A 20805-nucleotide genomic window follows, 5' to 3' on the forward strand; every position below is an offset into this window, starting at 1 on the left:
AAGGAGTTGCCAAGCATATTATGCTTGAGAAATAACGAAAAAATTTCTATTAACAATTTAAGGGCCTTGTACTTTTAACACATATTCAGTGACTAATTCGTATTACTGGAATTTCTCAAGTGGGCAGCAATTTATTTCATTTTCTGCCCAACCATGACTTTCATTAAAACTTAACCATGTTTGAGGCATTATTGCAACAGGGGAATTTTTTCATTCTTCCATCCATGAACACCAAAGAAAATTCAGCCTAGATTATCATTCACTTTACATAAAATGAACAATCTTTCATGACAGTTATGCTTTTCTTAATTTTATCCTACAATGACATGTGAATATGTTCTCAAATAATCATCAGAGGAGACAAGAAATCCTTTCTTTGCAAGACTGGGGAACAATAATACACAATATCTGTTTTCAGAAGAAAATAACCATGGAAATAGTTGCTACATATTGCATTAGAAGTTGGTTTCAGATGGATTGGGATGATTGTCTCTTTGAACGAATCTTCCTTTTCCTCACCTTTACATTTTTCCAGAATATAAAGGAAGATGCACCTGTTTCTTGCAGGATTTTGTCAAAAGAATGAGGTTTTGCAGATTAAAAATAGAAGGAAATCAAGATTATAAATGATCCTGCTCTCCTTTCACTGCATGTCTTCAACTAACAATATGGGGACAACACAAAAATTACTGACTTTATCCTTCTTCTATTTAGTGTGAATAGAATGATAATGCCTCTCTCTGTTTTATTGCCTTTTTAATTAACTCACAAATCTTTTTTGTGTTCTCAAGTAGAATGAGGAGATAATGTATGACATATATGTTAGAGGCATGAACTAATTATCCATTTTACACAGCATCCCAGCTCTTAGAAGACAAAATTTGGATGCTTCAAAAACAAATTTCCCCCAGCACAGCTCCTTTGAGAATTCCAGTGTGTGAAAGGATAATTGTGTGCCCCCTGACACAATTCTAACCCTATATTTTGCAGTGCAAGTCCAAAGATCAGTGACCACTTCAAGAAACACTAAAATATGAAAAAAAAATTGCAAAATGCATAAAACCCCCACAGCCTATTTGCTGTGGACTTACGATATTTTTTATGCTAATTAAATTGAATCTGATTGTGGACTTGCAATATTTTTATGCTAATTAAATTGAATCTGATTACTATTTTTTAATGTTGTAGCTGCCCATTTGCTAAATAGCATAGATAAAAGAAGCTCTATTATTAATAGTTTCATCCTAGCAAACCTTTTTTGGAGGTGTAAAAGAGAAACAGATGGCTTCAAAATCAAGTATGACATTTTTTATTCAGTGTTTAATTACAAGTGGCAATATTTTTATGCTAATTAAATTGAATCTGATTACTATTTTTTAATGTTGTAGCTGCCCATTTGCTAAATAGCATAGATAAAAGAAGCTCTATTATTAATAGTTTCATCCTAGCAAACCTTTTTTGGAGGTGTAAAAGAGAAACAGATGGCTTCAAAATCAAGTATGACATTTTTTATTCAGTGTTTAATTACAAGTGTATCTGTAATTTCTATAGGCAAAGATAATTGATGTGTAGAGCTGAGAAACTGTTACTAAGGGACAGCTAAGGCAAACCAAAATTTCCCTGGTAAAATAAATAATTTCATAGTTATATCTGGAAAAAAAGAGAAGGACTCATTTTGAACCATGGACAGTAGGTAGAGTAGTGGCTGGGAGGGAGATCATGATGTGCTATAATTGTGTGTGTTGATGCTGAGGGTTTGGGTGTTCAGCACAGCCATGTGATTTAGTTTCCAGCTCATCTTTGAAAGGCATTTTGTAAGTCTCCCTTAGTTTGCCCTACTTAGCTACCAAAAGGCTAGATGGTGCACTGGATGAAGTGCCTTCCACTGGAAAAAATCCATGTACAATCTGGAAATCATAATGGTTTTATGATGAGGTTTTATGATTATGCTTACAGTAAGGAGATGCACTGACAAGTTTAATTTGTCTTGTAAATGCATGATCTAGGGAAAAATCAGTCATTATGAGTTGCACAGCTGCCTATTACTTCATTCCTCAAACTCCATGACAACCCAGTGCGGTTTTGGTATAGAGTTTCTCTAATATCTTGGATTTTAGAGAGATATATTAGATAGTGTCCAAAGGAGGCAACAAAGATGGTGAAGGGCCGTATGCAGAGTGACTGAGGTCACTTGGTCTGTTCAGCCCGGAGAAGAGGAGACTGAGGGGAGACCTCATCACTGTATGCAACTTCCTCATGGAAGGAAGTGGAGGGGCAGGCACTGATCTCTTTTCTCTGACAACCAGTGGCAGGACCTGAGGGAGTGGTCTGAAGTTGTGTCAGGGGAGGTTTAAGCTGGATATTAGAAAATGGTTCTTCACCCAGAGGATGGCATGGCTTTGGAACAGGATCCCCAGGAAAGTTGTCACAGCACCTAGACTGACAGAGTTCAAGAGGTGTTTGGACATGGTGTGATTATAGGGGATGTCCTGTGCAGGGCCAGGAGTTGGACTAGATGATCCTTGGGAGTCCCTTCCAACTCTGTATATTCTATGTGATTCTGTGAACCCACAGCACTTCCTTCTGTTCACATTCACCTTTGGAACAGGATCCCCAGGAAAGTTGTCACAGCACCTAGACTGACAGAGTTCAAGAGGTGTTTGGACATGGTGTGATTATAGGGGATGTCCTGTGCAGGGCCAGGAGTTGGACTAGATGATCCTTGGGAGTCCCTTCCAACTCTGTATATTCTATGTGATTCTGTGAACCCACAGCACTTCCTTCTGTTCACATTCACCTGAACAACTTCTCTTGATTCTGGGAACAGTTTTGTGGGTCTTTAGCATGTGAAGCAGTATCCTAAGAGATTTTGGAGAGAGAACACTGTGATCAAGTCTTACAAAACTGTAGTGAAACACCATCCTGATGAGCCTGCCTTGTTTAATTTAGCTGGAGGCCCCTTGGATAATCATTTCCAACAAAGCCATGTGAGTCCAGTTGCCCAAGAGCATTGTAGTCACAAAAAAAAATAAATTTAACATCTAAAACCTAGTCCCTGTCCTTGCTCATGACTGCACATACAAGCTTGGCTCTTGTGCTGTCCTCAGCAGTGACAGCTGGAGAAACTGATGCCCACCAGTCCCTCCCTCTGCTCTACAGCAGAGCTCTTCCCTCCCTGACAGGCTTCACTCAGATCATTTGGATTTGATTAAACAATTAAAGTTACTAAGGTTTAATAGTCCAACTTATCTTGAGTGAGGTAACATGAATTCATCTTAATACCTCAGCTAGAGAGCACAGTAACCCCCATGCAGGCAGTTGAGCTGAAGGAAGCCACTGCTGAAAAGTGACATATTAATTAGTAATTTCATGTCTGTGCATTGGCCTGAGTCTGCATTCTTTAGATCACAAGTGGCTCTCTGTTGAATACAAGAATCATATGCTCAAAGTAATTTTTAGATATAAATAGATTACAAACTTAATATTTGCAGTGTTTATTAAAAATCATCTTTTTTTTTTAGTCAAGAAACATATTGGAATTATGTTCCAAAGCAGTTTAATGTGTAAACTGTGGTGTTTGATTATTTGAACTGGTATTCAAAATAAGAATGTTCTTTGGTATCAGGTGTAAAAGAGAGGTGAAAACTTGGGGTTTTTTACTTTTAGCTTAGCATTGCCACAAATTCACAATGACAGCACCTTCACTAGTCAGCATGTTTAAGGAAGTGGTTCGAAACATTAGCTAACTTTTATTTTTTTTTACAAGAGTTTAAACTAAATATATATTTTCCTTCTTTTAGACATACAACAAATATTCCATTCTTTTGGCTTCTGATGGCTGGCAGTTGCCCTCTGGTCTGTGGCTTCTTCTGTTAGAACATCTTCAAAAACATTTAACTGCCAATTTTATTACAAAGCTGATAAATTATATCCTTGGCTGCCTGTTGTAGCATCTAAAGATTTCCCGCTTTGTCAAATTATTCACAGACATCCTTCTGCTAAATGAAACCTTTGTGAGTGCAGGGCTGCTTGGAGCAGATAGGCCTCTAGGATTGTTTCCTGCACTTCTGAGCAGGTGAGCAGCTCCACAGGAGGTACTCTCTCTTTGTGACTTTTGTGCCATCTGAAAGGAAAGAAGACATTTGATTCAAAAGTTTGGGCCATTTGAACAGTATGTGGACTTTTTCAGTGGTGGAGAATTTTTGAACCAAATCATGATATCTTCCACTGTGTTATGTGTGCCCTTACTGCCTCCAGCCCTGAAGGTAAAATTCATGTTCCATACTCATGGTATACTGGCAGCTATTTAAGGATCAATGTAGGCCATTATATAAAATGTTGGTCATATCCACAACAAAAAAAGAGTCAAGGAAATACAAAGATGTCAAATAATTCCAAGTTTATTAGTGTAAAAGTCTCCTTCAAAAAATGGACTCTTGTTACACAAAGCTTAAGACTGCACCAGTCACCGGTCAAGTTCATCACTCAATACTGAAAATGCTTGTTCTCATCTCTGCATCTGAATAAGCAAATATGTTGCATCTATCACGGGTCATCTATAGCCAGAAGACTTTCTGCTTAAGAGGCACACAAGAAAGACAGCAGGTATTGTATAAGATTCCAAGATGAAAATATACAATATGAACTGAAGACCAAGATTGCCAGTAGCTGATTATCTAGATTTCCAAATTATGACCATGACATACAACAGCAGAATAGCAGACAGTTTCCTACAGTACTACCCTGCTCTCCCTGCTCATGCCCTCTTGAACACAGAACTCAGGTTGCTCAAGGAGGTGTCTTGAGTTTCATACGGTTATAACATCATGGCTGAATATCTTAGGGCTTCCAAGTCAAATTATCAAAGCTGTCAACTTTTTCCAGTCCACATCAAAAGGAATTCCAGAAAAGTTTGGAGGTTCTTTACATGGCAAAGTTCCCTATCTCTTCCTAATACTAATTTCAGAGCATTGAAATCAAGTTGATTTAACATTAGCATGCAACATATTGACAATATGGCTTACGGAAATAACTAAGTCAAATGTTTAACAGTTGTTAAGAGATGGGATGGACAGGCACACATGGGAAAGCATTTTCTGTGGACTTGTTTTCCATTCTACAAACCCGAGAAACTACAGTAGATCTCCTTGAGGCTACATTACCATCACCTTAACTAACAACACAGAGATCTGGAGGTTTGGTGATATTCTTTATAAGACAATAAGAATTGCACAGGTTTGGGTCCTTGACCATGAAAGACTGCATGGCAGGAGAGAGGAGGGCAGCATTTTACTGACCATTCTCCATCAGAAGGAAAGGCAGGATCATGCCCACATTTCAGTTTCTTCAGTGGTTTGGTGTGCTGGGAAAGCAAGTCTAAATCTCACAGGGGCAAGCATGGTAAAGCAGCAACAGTGAACTAATTGTTTCTCACAATCTCAGTTCTTCCTGCCTCATCCATTGCTCAGGCCCTGTCTAAATTCAGCATATGACCCGGATATATTGCCACTTAGGACATTAGTGTGCCATAATTTCAAACTATTGTATTCCCTAGCTTAATTCCTCCAAACCTCAGAATTCTTGGGCCTTGGATTCTGTCCTACCTCTTGCTCACTGATAGATGATATAGCACCAATGGACTGCAATCACTTTGTGGCTGTGCCTTCTAAGAAGCTACAAAGTCAAACATTAATGAGAGGAAATGATGTGCAACTTATGAAACTTGTTTATACACTAAATGCAAGTATGGAAGTGATTTCAGCAAAATCATGGAATTCAAGTCAGTACCTACTTCAGGCTCAGTTTCAATACTCTCAAAATACTGTCTTGCAGAGAGAGATTGAAAGTGTTTAATTTTTAGTAAATATTATCTGGTTTCCCTGAGCCTTTTAATAGCAGACCTACTTTTTTCCATGTCACAAATTTACTGCTTGCCTACCTCCCCCAAACACTTACTTGCTATGATCTGGCTGTTATTTAGCAAAGACTGGCTCGTATAGTTATGTGAAGGGCTTGTGTCTTTTTCTATTAAGTTTTTGTTCCTCAAGCCTGAGAACCTCTTCATATGAGTTTATCCCCCAATTCTATTCAAGTGAAAAAAAACAGCAGCTCCTTCCATGTCTGGCTGAGTCCAAGACCTTCTTAACACATCCTGCTTCTTTGGCACAAGTACGTTAAAGAAGGAGAGTTTAGAAACAGTGTGAGTAAAGAGGAGGTGGGAAAGAAGACATCTACAGATCCTTCTAAAAATATAGGAGGTGAAATCATAGTGTGCATGTGCATGTGTGTTTAGTTAGTTCAAGCTTCCTTGGACTTTATTTGCTGTTGTTTATACAGTTAATTATAATTGTTTACATGACTATGTTAAGTATGCTTCTACTTCTTTCCATAAGTCAAAAGCACCAAGCAGAACTGGAATGACGTTTCTGGATGGAATTCAATCATATAAAAATAAGAAATGGCAAAATTCCCAGGTAGAATTTTGACAAATCTCCTCAAAATCCTGGTGCTTGGGCTAGACCCTACAGGATAATAAGAATCATGCTGTCAGAGGACAAACAGTTCTGTGGTGGAGGAGTATTAGCCTGGACATTGGCAGGCTTTCAGTGAAATGCTCTGTTCTACTGCAGGGGTCTTCCTGGGAAAGCACCCACTCTTGTCCCTGAGTGTGTGATTAACTGCTGGCGATATGGGACATATGAGTCTGAGTGCCGATGAGCTGAGGGAAGAAGTGAGCAGTATTCCTGAACCCATTCTGGCTGCTTGGCTGCTGCGTAATTTGGCAAGAGTCACCACTGCGGTCAGCATGGTCTCCAACCCAGCTAGAGGGCAACAGTGACTTCAGGGAACAGAGGGGAACAGCCTTCAAGGACAGATAGGAATATCAGCATCTTGTTACTGATAGGGCCAAGGCATAAAACAGGCACCTGACCTGCTCAACCTTGTCAAGGATTAAATGTTTCTGGAAGCCTCTGAAGCAGAATTCATGAACTAGTCGATGTATAGGTAAGGTAAGAGTGCCATGCTAGGGTCATCTCTTTAGTACAGCTCAGATCGCCCCATTTAAATCCAAGCTGTGTCTTTGCTGATAAATCTTTACCGTGTCCACTGGCAAGGTAATAGTCATGCACTTTAAGCATCTGATTAAAGCCACAACACAGTTCTTGTTTGGATCCTGCAATACCAAAACTCAGGACTGAATACCCATAATAGTTTGAACACCAAAAACTGCTGTGTTTGGAGTCAGCATAAGAAGGCAAGTCATCTCTTGGATCTACATGCAAGGATCACACTCACATCTCAGAGCCATGCAGGCTCAGCTGTGAATTTTACCCACTCATGCTGCCGAACACGTTCATAAGGCACGATACACCTCTCAACCCCAGCACTCACCAGCCACTCCATAAATGTCAGTTCAAGCATGCAGGTAACAGGCTCTGGAAGACAAAGTAAACAGCTAGGAAGGAGCTGTGACATGCCTATTGGCAGCCTTGCAAAATCAGTGAGAAAGAATAGCTTCCTAAACTTTCAAAAGGGCTAGCTAAAGCATTTGACAACTGGTTATGCTGCATCTTGTGTTCCGACTGCTTCATCCCTAGGCACTGCAAACAGAGTGTTTACAAAACATTCAGCTGAAAGCAGAGGGTAAGTGCCATATGCAAACTGCTGCTGCTGAGTGCAGAGATACAAGCACAGTATTTAAAAGGGCCCTGCTTCGTGTCTGGATTTGTTTGTGGAAATGAAGACAGCATATTCCACAAGTGCAGCTTGGGATGCTTTTCCATGACCAGCAGAGATAAAGCTTGCTGCTGCCAAGTGGAGAGGTCCTAATATCCCAGCCTGGGTGCCTCGTTGTATCCCTGTTCCCATCTGTGATATCCTGCCTCTACTTCATGGTGGCTCAGGTATCCTTCTCACCCCATAGGGAACCAGTACAGTTGCTAACTTGAGCAGAAAACTATCATTGGTGGATTGGGGTTATTTTTCTGGGATGCTCCCTGTAGCTTCAGCTCTCTGAATCCGTTCACTGAGAGCACACTTGATTTCAGAAAGGCAGAGGAAAGCAGCAGGAGTGCTGTCCCAGGATGAGAGAAGCAGAAGCATCGTTACAGAAGCAGTGAGCTACTGGCAAAGCTGCCATTATTCTACAGCGGCCTTAGATGTAAACATCTGTGCCACTTCAGTCAGTGGTTCAGGGACCTGGGCTATGACCGGGGTCACACATGCAGTGTGACCTTTCTCCAGCCAGGCTGTTCAACTCCAGTTTCCTTTGGAATGAGGCCATGCCTTTCCCCAGGCCACCTCGCAGACTGCAGAGCTCAGCTGCTGTGGTGCTAGGGTTGTTTTTGTGACATTTCCGATACGTTTGCTCTCACTGGAAAAATGATTCCTTTTCCTTCTTTTTCGCATGTTCAAAAAGAAGTAGATTATTTTTAGTTCCTGTTTCTCCTTTTGAACTTGCCTGTGGGCACTAAGTCAACACAGGAGAATTCTGCTTCAAAAGATGGATGTCTCAGAAATGACAGGCAAGAGAGAACCAAGTTACAGTGATTCTGCAACCCCTGCACAAAGTGTAATGCACCATGTTCAGAAACATAGGAACCAAAAGTAGGACTTCTGGGAAATCTGGGGACTTAGAAGCTACAGCTCTCATCATCTTCTGTCTGACAGAGATGTATACTAAAAGGTTCATCTGAAGACCCTTGCAGCACCAAGGTGCCTGTAGTTCTCTAGTGAAATTTCTGCCATCTCTTCAGTTGTGAAGCTACCCTTGCCTGATAGCCATGCAGATCAGAATATATGATCTGGGGTGCTCTACTCAGACCTTTACATTGTGGTGTGGGGAAACAAGGGGTTGAGGCAACAAGTCCATGATTACACAGGCCAGGTAGCAGCACAGGCAATAGTTCTGTAACAATGCTGGGATGTCAGGTTCAAGAGAAGAGAAATGAGTGGTTTTTATAATCAGCTATGTCACTAAAATTTGTAGATGGGCTAAAAGAAGGGTTTCAACCCTGACAGGCTGAGGTCCTGCGTGCACACTACACTGAGAAAACTGAGGGGCAGTTTCTGGAGGTCCCTTATCACTTGATACAGGGAATTACAGATTGTTGTCCCTCACAAAAAGCCAGGTCCCTTTAGCACCTCTGAAAAATGAGGTGGGAGTCCGGTTTAGGATGAAGGAAAAAACATACTGTCCAATAATATTGTGAAATCAGGTGGTTTTGGGCAAGGTAAACTATCGTGTGTTAGCTTGCTTCTAAAACCAAATTTGTTTTCTGCATTTCTGTGGGAAATCAGAGGATGTTATAAGATGAGTCATACTATTATTGACTTTAGCAAGCACAGCACTGATATAAATAGTGAACCGCTGGTGAGTCCTAGACAGAAGAGGAAGAAGAGATTGAGAGGTCTTCTAGCAAGGGCTGGTAGGACTGGGAGACAAAGATGAAGACAAAGATCCTTCTTTTCACTGGGTTACTATATGTTGCATGTTCTTGTGCTTTTCCAGTGGCTCCAGAAAAGAAAAAAGAAGATATGCAATTTGCTAAGGTAAGGACTACAGGCAGAACTTTAATATAATTTATTGAGAAAATGAGCATAGTTATGTATTAGTGACACAGAATAATTTATTAACAGCTCTCTGCATTTGAAAAGAAACTTACATATTCTAAACTGTTGCTTTTTCTTCCCTATCAGAAATATCTGGAAAATTTTTATGATTTTAAAGAAGAGAAAGGTTCTCTTTTGAAAGCAAAGAACCTTAATCGCATGGCTGACAAAATCCGAGAGATGCAGTCATTCTTTGGGCTAGAGGTGACTGGGGAGCTGAATCATAAGACACTGGACATGATGAAGCAGCCCAGATGTGGAATACCAGACATCCGTTCATATAGCACCTTCCCACACAGCCCTAGGTGGAAGAAAGAAGATGTGACATATCGGTAACACATACTAAAGCAGGTTTTACTCTACACCATGGGGAAGCTTTGTGAATGCTAGGCAGAAGTGATATCAACAGGTTCTTTACTATTTGTTCCTGTAGTTATCCTTGTAAAAGTTCCATTCAGGATGAAAGGGCCATGAATGTGGGGACTATTAAGGCTTCCAAATAGTGATGAAAACACCAAAATAGGAGTTTACATTAGTTAGTTAACAGCCTATTAAGTAATATATTCTGTGGATAGAAGGAATACAACTGAGGGTATATATACTAGGGTTTCTGAAAGACATGAAAGAAAACTGTGGAAACTCATCTGTTATGTAGGCAAATATTTTGAAAATTAAGGTCTCAAGACACATAAATAATAATAACCACTCAGTAAATGTTTGACCTTGATACAATGTCTTCCAGCCACATGTGATCTGGTTGCTTTTAATTCCTTTCTCCTTATTTCACAGGATTTTGAACTACACTCCAGACATGCTACAAGCCGATGTAGATGAAGCAATTGCAAAAGCCTTCCAGCTCTGGAGCAGTGTCACCCCTTTGAGATTCACCAGGCTCTACAGTGGTCAAGCAGATATAATGATCTCCTTCGCAGCTGGATGTAAGGGGGCTCCATCGCCTGGGAATGATAGTATTTGTCACTTTTTCTGACCAAAATAATGAAAAGTATAATTTTTTTTTCCTCCCTTATGTTTAGTTCATGGTGACTTCTATTCCTTCGATGGTCCAGGAGGAACTCTGGCTCATGCCTACCCACCCAACAGTGGGATAGGAGGAGATGCCCACTTTGATGAAGATGAAAACTGGACTAAATTTACTACCTATGGTGGTAGGTAACCTGAAATATAGTGTTGCCTGCTCTTTATTAGACAGTGTTGTCTTGAAGATGCTGTAAAGTCATGTATTGCATGGCAGCAGTTCCAGTATTTATTGAGATGTAACATGTCAGTGTATAATAGTAAAATAAATCTGCAGGTTTTGACCTGGTCTGAAGTCACAACAGTCCCCTGAAGATAATGCAGGCTGCAATTACAGCTCCAGTGAAGGAAATAAAATTAGCATAGAATAGCAATATTGGGTAATCATGACATCATGAGGCAGGGAATTTTCACCCTCAGGTAATGGCTTTAAAAGTTGGGGTTTTTCCTGATTTAAAGTGATGCACATTTTTAACTTCTGCAAAGGAAAGAAAAATCTTGAGTTTGTTGGTAAATATAATGAAATATAACAGTGAAGTGTTCTGATTTCCAGCAATGTCCAGGGATGATGCTACATGTTACTGATCTTTTTGAAGTAGTCACCAGGTGAATTCCATATCATTTATTATTCCCAAATCTGACCAGATGACTAAGATATTCTCACCCAACTCTTAGTCATTATTAACATTTTAAAAATTTTGATTCTTTGTTGGCAAGAAAATTTCTGGAACGTGGGCAAAAACTGTTCCTAGACTGTTTCCCCAGTGAGAAATAAATGTTTATCATTCAAAACATATTTCTTCTCCAGGATGCCAGAGAACCTCTTACTTGGGACATAGTCAGGTTTTGCTGGTTTTTTAAGACCATGAATGATTGAGAGGATGGGACTTGTATCCCACTGTCATGCAAAAAACTAATTTAATATTTGTTCTTTGTGCTGGATTTTTTTAGGATTCAACTTATTTCTTGTTGCTGCTCATGAGTTGGGCCATTCGCTAGGTCTTGGTCATTCCAATGTCTTCGGTGCTTTGATGTATCCTATATATATGGCCAAGGATACAAGGGACTTCCAGCTTCATCAGGATGATATTGGTGGCATTCAAGCCCTCTATGGTAAGCAAGAAGCATTATATTTTGGTGAATGATGGATAATAATTTATAATTAATTTTACCCAACATCTAAATTGTAGTGAACTTTCTACTGCAAGAAGGATACTGAGGTTTAATTTCCTGTTATTATTTTGGGGCAAATCTCTTGGTTTCTTTATAGCTAACAGTCTACATTTGCAAAATAGAATCTGTAGGCTGTATTTTTGCCAGTTAGACAAAAGATCCAAGTCTTTCTCCCGTGATACCAAAGTCCATGTCTGTAGTATTAAACTCACTTGTCTTCCACAAAAGGGTGGTCATGTGCACAATAGCTCCATATGGCTATGTCCTGAAGCTCTGCAACATGAACCACTCTACTCCACCTTCCAATTCTACATTTATCTGTTTTTAAAGGATCCCCCAGAGAATCTCCAGTACTTCCATCAAAAGCTTTTCCCCCGCAAGAACCAACTGAAATGACACCTGCAGAGGCACCAACTGAAATGTCACCCCGGGAAGAACCAACAGAAATGACACCCTCCAAAACCCCCCAAAGACCAGAGGACTGTGACCCTCATTTGACTTTTGATGCTATCACCACTCTCCGTGGGGAAACACTGTTCTTCAAAGGCAGGTGAGTGCTTCCATTTCTAGTAACACCTTTTTGCAAGACTCATAAAAGCAAAGCATAAAGTCCAGTTCAAGAAATCTATCATCCCTTGGTTACAAAGGAAGATATTTCTTTCTGAAATTGTTTAGGTAACTTTGCAAAATTTTGCTATCCCACCTGGGCTGGCTGAGTAATGTGCTTTACTGACAGGTGAGTAAAATGTTTTAAGGCATCATACATCATCACCTATGTCTGTTAAAATTGTGCAAGGCTGAGTAATTCCAATGTAACTCCTCAACCTGTTGGTACTTCACATGCAGCACTGTCCTCATGACACTATCCCATGTGTGGACCAGGGTGCTTGTGGAAAATGTCACTAGTGACTTTTCATGTCACTTTGACCTAGGAGTCTGCACTAGACAGTAGTGTCTGTATGGAGCCCCTGCTATTACAGGTGTCCAGCTTTTGGGCACAATCTGACACTGACACTGTAGCAAGTTGTTGGTTGAGCACATCCACCCTGGCAAAGGAGAACAGATTGTCAGGTCTAGGGTTTCACCTGCTTCTTGGTTCGGTAATTGTGTTTTGAACGAACAAGCTTCCTTTGACCATGTGGGTCTGGTTTGCCTTCTAAACACATGATGAAGAATTGTAGCTTAAAAACTTCATCATTTTCAGGGAGGGGGAGGAAGGAGCAGTTCTTCCTTAGACTAGTTTTAAACAAGGTTTTCAAGAATGTGTAATTAACGTTTGTAACCAAACTGAAATGAAGATTGCAGCTGTGCCTACCTGTGTGGTTCATGGTGAAGAGAAAGCTGCAAGTGTCAGCACTACCACAGGCATCACATGTGTTCCTGTAGAAGCCATTCAGGCTGCCAATAGAGAGATCTTACAAGGTCACCAGCTCTAGGTGACCCTGCTTGAGCCAAGGTGTAGGACAAGATGACCTTGAGAGGTCCCTTCCAACCTCAGATATGCTGTGACCTCAGAACAACCCTTAGTAAAGGGGAAATATCTGTGAGGGAGCAGGGCAGCATGAAGCACTGCATCCCAAAAAGGATGATATCTCTGCCTCATAGGGAGCACTGACTCCAGCACCCAGACAGTAGGATTTAAAGTATATTTCTGGGCTCTTGATCTCCTAGTGAAGTACAGACAACGAAACAACATTGTTTTAATTTCTTTCAGCTATGTCTGGCGCAGAAGTCCATATTTCTCAGAAATTGAGCATGACACCATCTCCTCTTTCTGGCCTTCACTGGCAGCTGGATTTGATGCAGCTTATGAGGTTGACAAGAAGGATCGAGTGCTATTTTTTAAAGGTATTTCACTTACATTTTCATCAGTCCTTTTTATGAATGAATGAAGTTATAGTAGTACTGCTAATGTTACTTAATAATATTGGAAGCAATAATATATTAGCATTCATTCTAATACTAATACTAGTACTAAGAAGATATTCTTAATATTTAAACCATTTGCATTTTGAAAATGCTGTTACTGCCATTATCTAATGCTGCTTCACAACAGTCATGTAGAGTATGATATTACTCTTCTTTGGTCAGTGAGAGAGAAGATCATAGCTGAGACAAAATTGATTGTTATTTTAAGTTATTTAAATGCATTTTTATGGTGTCAAAAACACTGAAAAAATATGCTGACTTGTAACTATTGAGTATATAATACTCTTAATGACTATAGAAAGTGCAAAATCCAACAGCTGTGAGAAACTCAAACTTGTGTTTGCTGTAGAAGATAAGATTCTCAGCTGGACATCTGCACTGTTTGGTGTCATTCTGTGTACTACACAGAAATCTCTTGGATTTTGATGGAAAGGAGAACAGAAATCATCAGGAATCCCTATAACTTTTTCTATTTTCCTGCAGATGACCAGTACTGGGCTGTCAGTGGCTACAGTATAGATTCAGGCTTCCCAAGGCCTATTCAGAACCTGGGCTTCCCCACCAGTGTTGGGAAAATCGATGCAGCTGTTCATGATCAAGATACCAAGAAAACCTATTTCTTTGTGGGCAACAAATACTGGAGGCAAGTCTCTTTCCTCTTCTGCACATCAGATAATCAAAAAAGCTTTTAAAATCAAGTTGTGTTAGTATTTGTACAGTAAAGTCATGACCTCTTGTTGTCAATCTTTTTAGTCAGTAAAAGCTGAAACTCAGAGAATTAATCAGGTCTTTTCATAGAATGAAGTCTGTAACACCTGAGATAAAACCAGTGTTCATTTATTCTTGTGATTACTTCCTGTGATTAATGTACAAATGAGCTTCATTTATTCATTGGGAAGCAGTATGAACTTAGCATTAAAAGATAATTTGAGAAGACTTTGTCATCATATCATATATTTATCCAGTACCTATTAAGGGGCAGAAGTGTTCCCTGAAATTTGTAAGTGTCAAATCAATCAAGAAAGTTATGGAAGGATATTGAAACATTTATTTCTTAAAAATCTGTTCTGTTAAGCAGTAATCTTAGACCAAGACATTAATCTGTAACATTATCTTGAAAGATTATTGGTACAACAAAATTTTACATTTCTTTTATGGGGTCACTTCATAGATTGCATGCTGTAAAATTAAAATATTAAGCTTGAATAATTATTTAAATTTATTACTCAGTATAAGCCCCATCCAGCCTTATTATCAGTCTCAGGGAATGGAAGTGAACTCTTTAGTCTCATATTCTGAAAACAGCCTTTCATAGGCCACTTAAGATGTAAATATTCACACAGCCATGATTTATACAGTTCTATGAGATCACAGATGCTTGCAGTTACTGGATTTTCAGCTGAGAGTAGGATTATTTTGTAAAAACTCCATCTAGTTTCAACATTGAACATCACATGCTTGTTTTCTGTTTCCCTGCAATTTCTTTCTTTAGTTTCAATGAAAACACCCAGTCAATGGAAAGGGGATATCCAAGAAAAATAGCAGCTGACTTCCAAGGGATTGGCCATAGAGTTGACGCTGCCTTTCAGAAAAATGGTAAATAAATTAAAATGTAATTAAAACCAAAATTAAACACCACCAACCAAAGCAAAAAAAATCATATGTTTCAAATATATAGGAAATATTTGTTCTGATTTTTCTTAAGTCACCCAAGAAAATATTGTGTATAACAATAGGTATACAAAGGGAAATATTAATTTGCCAATATTTTGTCCTTCCAATTCTAGGATTTTTCTACTTATTCCATGGATCAAACCAATATGAGGTTGACATCAAGAGAAAGAAACTCATCCGTATAATGAAGAGCAACAGCTGGTTTAATTGCTAGAAATATTAAATGAAGGTGCAGGATTGTATTTATACCAAAAATGATCTTTCATGTTCCTTGGTTATAAACAATGTTTTTCAGCTGTTACTCTACATCTGAATCTGAAATCATGGCCTTCAACAATTCTAATTTAAAACCTTAAAATGTAAAACTTAATGTACAGTTTTAATTTATTTTGTTCTCCAGCTATTTATTAATCAAGTTGGTTTTGAGTAATAAAGTATTTTGCTTGAGTATAGCAGTGTTCTTGTGTTCTGGTTCAGTCTACTGGAGACAAAGCATCTGCTATAACCACACACAGGTCTGAACAGTGTCAGGACCCCATCACCACTTTTAGCAGGGCTCGATGTCTGCTGGGGGCAAGTTAAAGAAAAGTAGGGGAATAGTTCTGACAGTAAGAAATTCCCTGAGGGACAGAGAAGGGAAACAAAGACACTCAGGAACAATATAGAGGAGGTGGAAGAGGTAAGAAAAATCTTATACAATAGTGTGGAGAGACTGGTGGCTGTGGCCTCACCTGCCATGGCCCCACGGCATGAGGACAGAGCGGTCAGGGCAGGGATGGGAACAGGTTCCTGCTAGTAGATCAGAACATGGCAATGGGCTGAGAGGACAAGTACTCCAGTGGTGGGTGGGTTTGATGGGCAGGATTGTTGGTACAGCAGGACATGAGCAACCGGAGAGAAGGGTAGGTGTCCAGTTTGGGGATGGAGGTAGTATGCAGGCGCAGTAGGAAGTGATGAAGCTATGATCACAGGGTCCCAGTGGATTAGCCCTGCTGAGCTGTGACTATATGCCATGGGAATGGTATCAGGCCTGGAAGTCCAGCTTGCAATGCTGGACAAGAAACCATTAACAAGGACCACTTCCCAGAGAAAACAAGCCAAAATGATAAGAAATAAAATTTCAGGATTTTCATGTAAGTACCACAGGTTAATCCTCCGATGAGACACAGAAAATCATATATGCTTCCTCTGTGCACCTTGTTTGGGTCAACCTCACAAGGCAATAGCTCAGTGATTTTAAACAGCCCTAGGGCTGCAAGAAAGCTTGGCTGGAATCCATCCTCTCTTTGAAGGGATTCTATCTCACAACACTGCTCTGATGATGTGATTGTACAAGGAAGTCAACTCACTATTCCTCTTTCTCTAGCAGAATTGGCAAAGGCAGAAAGAGAGGATGGAAAGGGCTGTTGAGGACAGTATTCCAGTTACCAGAGGTGAGAGATGAGATTTGCTCCTGGTCTTCTGAACAAGGCAGATCCCTCATGTATTTGTTCAAAACACATACTGACACCTGTCACATCATCCACTGGGGCCAAAGGAAGCCATGTTTCTCCCAGTGTACCCCCAGACTCCCTGTCCCACTCTGCTAACACACAAGGCCAAAGACAGGCAGCGGAGACGCTGCCAAGTTGGATGGGGCTTTAAGAAACCTGGTCTAGTGGAAGGTGTCCCAGCCCATTTCAGGGGGTTTGGAACTCAACGATCTTTAAAGTCCCTTCCAACCCAAACCATCCTATGATTCTATGATTCTATGAGCTTGGAATATCTCTTCTCCACCATGTTCTCCTCATGCACACTTTGTGCCATGCTAGATAAGCTCTGAGCCCCTCTAAAGCCAGGTCTAAAACCATCCTAGGTTAGAAACTAAGCCATGGTTTCAAAGTCAAGTAGGGACTGAATGTCTCAACATTGCCTCAGGGACAGTGGTGCGCCACAGTGGAGTCATGGACCGACAAGTGGGTGAGCTCACCTGGCACCAGTCCAGGCAGAGCAGAGACACAGGAAAACTAATGTTGCCCCAACATCTCCCAGTGTCTTTCTCAACAGCTTGTGTTGTGTACACAGCCTATCCTGAAGAAACTTCAGTCTAAGGACTATAGATGCCTCCAGGGCACTTGTGAGTACTGCTTGTACGTAAATAATGGGGTTAAATCCCTTTGTTTATAAAAATGCCTTCATACTTCTTGTATGTGAAGGCTACCTCTGGAAATCAGGCCTTTAGGCTCTGGTTGTTGGCTGAGACTTGAAAGTGGTTAAGGAGGAACAAAAAAGAACATTTCAGCAACAGTGAAGCAGAACATTTTCGATATTTGCAATGACTCACTATGGCCATTATATTAACTTACTACTCTAACATAGGTTTGGTAGTGGTTTTTTAGTTAGGACCTCAAGGAAACGGAAAAAATTGGAATATTCCCACCACTTCCAGGTATTAATTAGCTTAAACTCACAGTATCTGAAAAATAAGTGATATTTACTTGGCCATAAAGGAAAATCTGGAAAGTGTAGCTTGGACCATAAATGGAAGACAACATGACGGGTTTCACCTGGACAAGGGGACTGGTGAAATGTGTTAACTATGGATTTTCCATCTGTATTTCTACTTTGTTAATGTCTTAAACTTTGAAAAGAAAGAACATTACTTTTGCATTGGGAAAAGCAATGAAATTCCTGGCAAATGGAAGATGTAATTCTGATGAGATTGGAAACAGGAGTGCTGTCTACACTTAGCAGGCAAGAGAAGATTTCTTGTAACCATGATTTTGTTATAACTCATAAATTATTGCTGAAACTAAAACCCTCTTGGGTACCAGTAGGGGAAATTTGTCCATAAACATAATTCCAAATACTCATCCTCTATGAATACAAACTTTCCCTGGAGTCTGAGGCCACAAATGAAAAAACAGAGACACAAAATAAGTTGTCACATCTGAAATTCTTGACTACACAGCTGATGTCCCAGTCTCCTGCACATGAAATCTCAGGCAAAAATGCCTTAATGACTTTGCTGACCAAGAGTAAGGGTGACCTGTGTGCAAGCTGACTGGAACTAGAGGGGCCCTGTCAATGAATCAGCATTACTGTGCTGGAGACCAACAACTGTTATATAAAAGCCAGAAGTAGGTCACACACTCATCTCTGTCAGCAATAAAATATTTTTAAGGCTAGGTTTTGCTGCCAGGTCTCAGGGTTTGCAGCACAGCCAGGAAGGAGGTGCTGAAAGCACTTAGTTAAGCATTGCTCATGGCAGCACAGGCTGAAACTGCAGTTCTGCTGCTCAGAAGCTTCCTATGCACAGACCTGCTCTCCCAGGTTTTGACTGGAGGTTCTACACTGCTACCAAAGTCCAGCCTGGCCAGGATGCTGAGGGTACATATGGCAGCAGAGTGGGGCAGTTTCAAGCTCCACATAATTAAACCCTTGACTTTGCAGAACAAGCCTGCTTAATTACGTCCTGATAAAGTACTATGGGATTTTGCTTTTCCCTATACTACAGTATGCATTAGTTTTAAAATATATGAACTGTGCATTAGCCATAACCTTGACCAAACAAAGAGCAAATTTTAGCACTTCTTGCAAGTGTTATGTCTTTCTCTGGTACACTTAGCAGGAGCTGGGGCTATGGGAATGTATCCAAGGCAGAAGATTGATTCTGAAAGAGGGATAGATAAGGGCAATCTTAGAAGTTTAGCCAGGCGCTTTCAGGGGTTCAAAAAAAGAGGACCACAGCAATTTTCACACTGACTTCTATAAGCCTAAAAGAGAGATTGTACTGCTTCTGGATAATGTCACCTCAAAGGACAATATCAAAGAAAATCTCTGTTGTTATGGAGTTTTATTCATAAAGCATGTTCTAGATAATTTATCTCTTGAGGGCAATGGTGAATAGTATCAAGAAAAGTGAGAAAGAGCGTGACAGCATAACAAAAGTATGCATTAGAGAAGGCTGATAATCAGAAAGCTATTTCATCAATATCTTCTTATATGATTTTGTTATGGTTTCTAATGGGCCTCTCATTAGAGAGAAAGAGGAGAGAGGAAAATTTATCAAGTCCTACAGACTGGAAAGTTACTTCTTGCATCTAGTGCACGTGGAGACACTGTGGAAAGAGAAAAAATTTGGAAAGCTATAGTGGGGCTGTAAGTACCAAAAGCTAATTCTGCAGAGAGGTATTGTGGGTGTGTAAACTGCACAGAAGAACATCCAATTTTTAGGTCCATCTCACCCATTCAGAGACACCTCACATAGCTATGTGAATAGAGTCATTATCAAAAGCTCCCTCACGGGATCATTTCCCATTGGCTCAGCTGCCCCAGTTCTGGGTCGTTCCCTGAGCCTGTCCATCTCCTTCTAGGGGGGATTAGGGAGGGGGCCTGTGCCCCAATGGGAATGCTTCAATTAGGTGTCTGCTCTTAGGGCAAGAATTCAGACCTCAGTGACCAGACAATCCCTGCAGAGTCTTACCAGCTTGGCCAGGGACTGGCCGAGTTTCAGCTTCCCAGACCTAGCAGTCCCCCATGTCCTGCCTGTGGATGGCCACAGGCACGGTGTGCTCTGGGGATCCTTCTGGCACCAACACAGTGCTCTTCAACAGGAAGTAACTTCAGCAAATATCTCAAATGTACAATATATTTATAACCTCTCCTTCCACATCTCTATTATTCTGCAAGCTCTGTGGAATAGGATTTATCTCTCTGCACATGCAGCATCCCACATGCACAGCAGTGCTGTGGGTGTACCCTGAATACTCTGTGTTAGCCCCATGCAGAAATCTCAGCTAAATAAGGCAGTCTTCAATGGCAGTAGATAATTCTCTTCAGGATTCTCAGGGACTTCACTGTCGCCACTGCTTTGTCCTCATTTGTGGCAGTGCATGGAGGGTGCGATTTGGGATGGCAGAAAAAGTGGACCCAATGCTAGAGCAGACCTGCTGTTGAGTCTCAGCAGTTCTTACCACCAATTGCAGACAGGGAGAACAGAGGAACCTGTGACTAGAACAGCCATCAAAGAATTTGATCCAGAAAATCAGAAAACCTCAGTGCTTCTTAAAACCTACTAGCAAGTATAAAAGATGTAGACTGTGAAATACAAAGTCATTGGGCAATTCCCTGAAAACAGTGGAAAAACTGCTGGATAAAAATAGCATGAAAATATCTTGGCTTAATTTTTACATGTTTGGCAAATTGTTTTAATTTCATTGTGTTAATTCCACATTTTCCTACAGACAAGAGGAAATTTCATCCAGGTGAGAACTGTATTAAAGAAAAACTGCAGAAACAAAGCACTGTTTTCATAAAACAAGGAATTATAGCACTGACAAGACTCTACCAAAGGGAAAGATGGTGGCACTCTAATAGCCTCCAAAAGTACATGCTCCTGTA

The 20805-nt window shown here is 40.3% G+C and overlaps 1 protein-coding gene across 1 annotated transcript; it reads left to right on the forward strand.

The window, feature by feature from the left end:
- Nucleotides 1-9447: 9447 nt before the first annotated feature.
- Nucleotides 9448-15637, forward strand: LOC103811760 (stromelysin-1-like). Its single transcript, XM_009084752.1, has 10 exons — nucleotides 9448-9552; nucleotides 9700-9944; nucleotides 10402-10550; nucleotides 10647-10778; nucleotides 11599-11760; nucleotides 12151-12370; nucleotides 13535-13668; nucleotides 14233-14392; nucleotides 15242-15345; nucleotides 15537-15637. Exons 1-10 carry the CDS (start codon nucleotides 9448-9450, stop codon nucleotides 15635-15637), a joined length of 1512 nt encoding a protein of 503 aa, XP_009083000.1.
- Nucleotides 15638-20805: the final 5168 nt, after the last annotated feature.

The sequence above is a fragment of the Acanthisitta chloris genome, unplaced genomic scaffold, assembly GCF_000695815.1.
Source record: "Acanthisitta chloris isolate BGI_N310 unplaced genomic scaffold, ASM69581v1 scaffold6121, whole genome shotgun sequence".
Taxonomy (NCBI): domain Eukaryota; kingdom Metazoa; phylum Chordata; class Aves; order Passeriformes; family Acanthisittidae; genus Acanthisitta; species Acanthisitta chloris.

Bases quoted from the DNA above. Each gene is read 5' to 3' on its own strand.
- LOC103811760 (XM_009084752.1), top strand. From the start codon at position 9,448: ATGAAGACAAAGATCCTTCTTTTCACTGGGTTACTATATGTTGCATGT. The intron at 11,761-12,150 runs GTAAGCAAGAAG...CTGTTTTTAAAG, and splicing joins TGGCATTCAAGCCCTCTATG to GATCCCCCAGAGAATCTCCA. The intron at 13,669-14,232 runs GTATTTCACTTA...ATTTTCCTGCAG, and splicing joins TCGAGTGCTATTTTTTAAAG to ATGACCAGTACTGGGCTGTC.